The 6,111-nt window shown below is 52.5% G+C and overlaps 1 protein-coding gene across 1 annotated transcript; it reads left to right on the top strand.

The window, feature by feature from the left end:
* Positions 1 to 2,475: 2,475 nt before the first annotated feature.
* On the top strand, positions 2,476 to 4,947 carry RHOB (ras homolog family member B). The gene has a single exon (XM_081255090.1). It carries the CDS (start codon positions 2,865 to 2,867, stop codon positions 3,453 to 3,455), a length of 591 nt encoding a protein of 196 aa, XP_081111216.1. The 5' UTR covers positions 2,476 to 2,864; the 3' UTR covers positions 3,456 to 4,947.
* The last annotated feature ends 1,164 nt before the right edge of the window (positions 4,948 to 6,111 follow it).

The raw sequence follows: 6,111 nt of genomic DNA, 5'->3' as shown, positions 1-6,111 counted from the left end.
TTATCCCATGAGTGGTACAGTATTTGAAGTAGCCAGTCTTCACAGAGCTTGTCAAAGGATCCTGGACATGAAAATGAAGACCATGAAAAGAAGCTGCTGCAGAATACGGATTTTTCTACTTGTTTACTTTGGCATAATTTACCAACTGAATATTTTTAGAAATTACTGCAATATTGAGATTCAAGCTTGGAACACCTCATATAATATGTCTGAGAGTCAGGAAATGAGTGAATTGAATCCCTCTTCCTGATTCTTTGTATTCCAGTTTTTAAACAAATACATGGTACAAAACTTTTAATTGTTTGATACTTTCTTCATATTTGAAGCTTAAGGACATAGCCAAGATTCCCAAGCTATATTAAGATAAAGGAAAGCAGTGTTAACAATACAGCTATAAAAGGTTTTGATTAAAGGGAGAAAATTTTAGATTTTTCTAACAGGCAAACTGAAATTAAAAGAAAAGAAAAGAAAAAGTTGCTAGATTGGAGCCCTAAACAAATGATCCAAAAAAAAAAAAAAAAAAGAAAAGAAAAGAAAAAAAAACCACTTACTTTCTCCCACGAGATTCCACTTGGAGAAATTATTTACTTACTGACAGTTCAGTTCCTTAGATCTGAAAAACAAAATCAAAAAAACAAAAACGTTAGGCATTGTAGTGGAGATAATCCAATGTGAGGGAAGCAGTTTTGGTCACTTGAATGAGGATGGGCTCTGGGGGTTAGTGGCACTAATGCCGTATTTGACCTGATTATATCTGCGGCATCCATTCGGGGACCTACATCTCAACATATGAATCATGTGTGAAAACACCATGGCTCAGCTACAGCTGGCTGCCCGGGTTTGGTTGGATGGTTGGTAAAGCAGTCTGGAGTCTGAGGTAAGAGACTCCAGAAAGTTCCAACTGAGTTCCTGAGCATTTAGGCGAATTCTCCACAGTCGTTTACTGATTCTGGCATAGGGTCAGGCATTGTGCTAGGGCTTCAAGATGCTGAGATAAGACAGAATCCAGGCCCTCCAACAGCTTCCAGTCAGAGGGGGAGGCAGAAGTATGAGGCAATAACCTCATCATGATGTAGTGGGTCTCTCCTTTCTGAAAAGCCAGTAAGCATCCCACTGCCTCCAGAATAGATATGGCCCAACCTGGGTAGTTGGTTCCTCCATGACTGGCCTCCGTCCTGAGTTTCACCGCTCTCTCTCTCCACCGAGGGCAGCCACACTAAGCTATTCCCTGTTCTAGAATTGGTCCTACTCTTTCCCACATCTCTGCTTTTGTTCAAGCCGTCCCTCCTTCCTGGGAGATTCTCCCTCCCCCCCTCCCCCTTCCCACCTCTTCTGTCGATTGAGATCCATTGGCTTAGGTTCTTCTAGCTCAGACATAGGTGTCATCTCCTGCAGAATTCAAGGAATAGATGAATTAAGTCCTGGTGGGAGCAGAAGCCTAGGGATCTAGCACCCCACCACACACTAATCTGCTGTGGCCCAGCTTGCAATTTCTCCTGCCACTCCCTGGGGCCGCAGCCTATTCTTGCCCAATGGGGTGTGGGGTGGCTGGATTTTATTGTACTATTTCCTCCAGACAGTTCTCAACCTTATGACCAGGATCCGAATGAATCCTGCCACACCAGGGCTGAGTCTGCCTTTTTCTGCCCGGTAACTTCCTCCAAGTGGACCTGAAGTTCTGCAACCAGCCTCGACCTTCGCTTTTCACTGCTCCTCCTTCCCCCAATCTTCACCTAGGGACCTAGGCTGGGTGCCGAGAAGGGGGTAGGAGGCAGGACTTGTTAGAGCCAGAGGCTGGGCCCAGGCCTACCCAGCTTACAGCCACCCTCTCGGAGATCCAAACCCAGGGCTCAGGGCGAGTACCGGGTGGAGGATGGGGGCGGCAGACTCGACCAGGGGAGGGGCCGCTTCTGAATTAAAAACAAAAAACCCCGACAACCTTGCTTGGAATCAAACGTGTGTGTGTGTGTATATGTGTGCCTCTGTGTGTGTGCGTGTGCGTGTGTGTATGTGTATTTAAAAACAAAACCACATTAAAGGAGCCGCTCCCTCCCCCACAGGTCCGACCACCCGCTGGGAGTTTGAGAAGCAAGGGGACAATTTTGAGTAGGAGGGAGTCATCAACGGCCCGCAAAGTGCCGCCTCTCTCGGAACCGCTCGTCCAGGCTCCGCGGGCTCCGGGCAGCTAGCTCCAGCCCTCCCGCTTCACGCGCACAAGCTGCGGCAAAGACGGAAACCCAGGTGCCGCCCGAGCTCCGCAGGGCCAGCCGCCGCGGCGTTAAGACTCCCCAGTCTCCGCCTCTCCCAGCCCGGCGGCCTGGGCCGTCAATCAAGCTCGCCCGGCCCCGCCCCTGGGCTGCAGCGGACGGCCAATCAGAGCCAAGCTCCGCAGCGATGAGCTCAGTCGGCTTGCTTCCCATTGGGCGGCTATATTAAGAAAGTCCCCGAACTCTTTAAATAGCGGGCGCTGGGGCCGCAGCCCGCATCTGCCACCGCAGTCTGGCTGCGATCGTGTGTTTTCTTGTACGTTTGCTGAGGCCTAGAGAGACCCGCGAGGGAGCTAGGCCGGGTCCGCTGCTCTAGCCACTTTTTGCGCACAAAGGCGCCGATTCCGGGCCCGGGACGAGGCAAGCGGCCACCGCTTCAGAGCAGCGCGAAGACGCACGGCGCGCCCTATGCCCCGGCGCCCCCACCTACCCCGCCGCGGCAGCCCGATCACAGCGAGAGAACGCGCCACCCCGGGGCCTGGGTGCAGCTAGCAATCCTTTCCCCCAGCGCGCAGCCCGCGGTGAGCAGTGAGCGGCGAGCGGGACGGCAGCGAGGCGTTCGCGGGCCCCCTCCTGCTGCCCGGGCCCGGCCCGCTCATGGCGGCCATCCGCAAGAAGCTGGTGGTGGTGGGCGACGGCGCGTGCGGCAAGACGTGCCTGCTGATCGTGTTCAGTAAGGACGAGTTCCCCGAGGTGTACGTGCCCACCGTCTTCGAGAACTATGTGGCCGACATCGAGGTGGACGGCAAGCAGGTGGAGCTGGCGCTATGGGACACGGCGGGCCAGGAGGACTACGACCGCCTGCGGCCACTCTCCTACCCGGACACCGACGTGATCCTCATGTGCTTCTCGGTGGACAGCCCGGATTCGCTGGAGAACATCCCCGAGAAGTGGGTGCCCGAGGTGAAGCACTTCTGCCCGAACGTGCCCATCATCCTGGTGGCCAACAAGAAAGACCTACGCAGCGACGAGCACGTCCGCACAGAGCTGGCGCGCATGAAGCAGGAACCGGTGCGCACGGATGACGGCCGCGCCATGGCCGTGCGCATCCAAGCCTACGACTACCTCGAGTGCTCCGCCAAGACCAAGGAGGGCGTGCGCGAGGTCTTCGAGACGGCCACGCGCGCCGCGCTGCAGAAGCGCTACGGCTCCCAGAACGGCTGCATCAACTGCTGCAAGGTGCTATGAGGGGCCGCGCCCGCCCCGCCTGCCCCTGCCGGCGCGCCTCCCCCTCCCGGGCCCAGCCCCCACGAGCCCGGGGAAGGGGAGACCCGCGTGCCCCAAGGACCCCACCGGACTGCCTGGTGTCTGCCTTCAGCCCCGGCAGACGTGGCCCGGCGGCTCAGGCTCTGGCGCCGGGAATCCGCGTGGTAGGCACCGGGCGCCCGCTTTCCAAGTGTCTGTGCGTCCGGCTGTGTTGCACAGGCCTGGCCGCCCCGCTGAGTGCCAAGGGTCCCCTCACCACCCTTTACTGAAGAGTCAAGCCTCTTCAGAGTGTGTGGCTGTGTGTATGTTCGACTCCCCGCCGCCGGGTTTTCACCCCATGCCCGCCTCTGCCTCCCGGAGACGAGCTTGGCACCGGGGTGCGGCCGCGCCCCATCAGATGTTCGTCCATAACCAGCGAGCGCCTGCTATCCCCTGTCTGTAACATAGACCTCGGGAACTGCGGGAGGGGAGGGCTGGGGAGGATGGGGTGTTATATAAATATAGATATAATTTTATTTTCGGAGGTAGGATGGTGTTATTTAATGGTGGTGGTTGGTGGAGTGACTGGGCGCTGGAACAGCTCCGGCCCAGCCTGGGTCAGGCGTCCATCCCAGCACGAACAAGACTTGGCCATCTTTCCAAACCCTGGGGAAGACGTTTGCAGCCGACTTGGTGATGAGAGGACACAGCTTCTAGACTCATGGCTCCTGCGGGCCAGCCCCCCCTCGCCCCCCTGCGAACCCCCTCACCAGACACAGGCAGGAGGAGGGAAAGTGTGCTGCAGGTCGTTTTTGCCATAAGCGAACTTTGTGCCTGTCCTACAAGTGAATATCGTTCAGTCCAAGAAACTGATGTTATTTGATTTATTTAAAGGCTAAAACTTAGGTGGTTTTTTTGGGGGTGGTGGTGGAAGAATTCTTTGCACAATTGTTTCATTGTTTGACATTTAATGCACTTGTCATTTGCATAAGACAGTAGCATTCTGACCACACTTGTACACTGTAACCTCATCTACTTCTGATGTTTTTAAAAAAATGATGACTTTTAAAAAACAAGGAGAAGAAAAAGAAACCACTAATTTTTTTTCTTTTGAAAAAAGTGGCAACACTGTTCTGTTTTGCGATTTTATTTGTGCAGGTATGCGCACTCTTTGGAGAAAGGGCAGTAACAAGTGTTAGAGCCTATCTAAAACCTTTTTTTTTCTTTTTTCCCCACAAGGCAGTCTCTAAAGCTGTGTGAAATTTTCTCTGCATCTCTGTACAGAGAGTAAACCTGCCCCTAGTGTCTCTTTTCTCCCCCTCCCTTCCCCATCCAGTGGTACTTCTACTAAATTGTTGTCTTGTTTTTTATTTTTTAAATAAACTGACAAATGACAAAGTGGTGAGCTTATGATGTTTACATAAAAGTTCTATAAGCTGTGTATACAGTTTTTTATGTAAAATATTAAAAGACTATGATGATGACATTTATAAAATGGCTCCTGTGGTTTAATAATGTGTAAAAATATTCTTGTGAATTTGGGGGCAAGGGCAGAATTCTGCAGTGGAGGTCCCACCAGCTCAGTTTCCCTCATAGTGTTCGTAGGAAATGGGGATGAAATCCCTTCGAGGACGTGTGGGGTTGCGTGGCCATGGGAGACCAGGTTCCTCCCATCCCCAGTCCCAGAGGTTGCCCCAGCACCCAGTGCCCAAACCTTTGACCTAACATGTACTGTTTGTATGTCTTAAGCACTTGTGTCGAAGTCTATTATGGGGCCTTTGCTTCCTATTCTTTGAAACTTGGAAAGGTGTCCTTTGTGCATTTAAAATTTAGATGACTTTTTTGTTGTTGTTGTTGATCGCCGGTGTGGGACCAGACTCTCTGTCTAAAAGACTGGTTCCTGGGTTCCCTTCACATCCTCATGGGGTTACACAATACCCCCTGAGATTGTAGGGTGTTATCTCTGGCCTGAGCTCCTGGGTGGAAGTTGGGGAGAACCCAGATCAGAGGCTGATTCTTCTATCGTTGAAGTTTCATCTGAAGGTCTATATGGAGCCTAAAATGCTTTATTCCAAGTGCCAGGAGTGGCCGCATTACGGACAGAACACGAGGTTTTGGGTGGCTGTTATTGAAAGTTGGGGCAGGCACACTTTGACGTGGAATCATGATGAGCTCTAATTTCAGACAGTTAACCTGCTGCAGTGGGTCCCGGAACCAGACAGGCAGATTTATCTTCAGAGACCGTATTAAAATCCCGCTACAGGTATGATGGCTCAAATCTGCCAGCCTCAGCAGCTTCGAGGAAAGGTAGCAGATACTGCCAACCTCTCCCAACTACCAAAGGCGTGGTTTTTGTTTTTGGAATCAACATTTTTCTGGGTTTCTAGCCCTTAGTTGCCTGTGGCCACTGCCCGCCCCCGCCCCCGCCAGCCCACCTCCTCCAGGCAGAAGCAGAGAAGGCCCCTTTTGAATCCCTTTGCTTTAAAACTTGAGGCTTCTGTTTCCCTGTCTTTCCTTAGACTCCCAAGAGCTTTTGTTGAGTGAGGCAAGCCTGGTTGCTGGTGACTTTTCACCCACTTAAAAAACAAAACAAAACAAAACATTAACAGGGCCTCCTGCACAGCCAGGCTCATTGGCCGACAGAGGGGAATTGTCTGGG

The sequence above is a fragment of the Mesoplodon bidens genome (assembly GCF_964165515.1).
Source record: "Mesoplodon bidens genome assembly, chromosome: 14".
NCBI classification, from domain to species: domain Eukaryota; kingdom Metazoa; phylum Chordata; class Mammalia; order Artiodactyla; family Ziphiidae; genus Mesoplodon; species Mesoplodon bidens.
The sequence above is the reverse complement of the archived record's forward strand: the minus strand, read 5'-3'. Positions and strand labels throughout refer to the sequence as shown.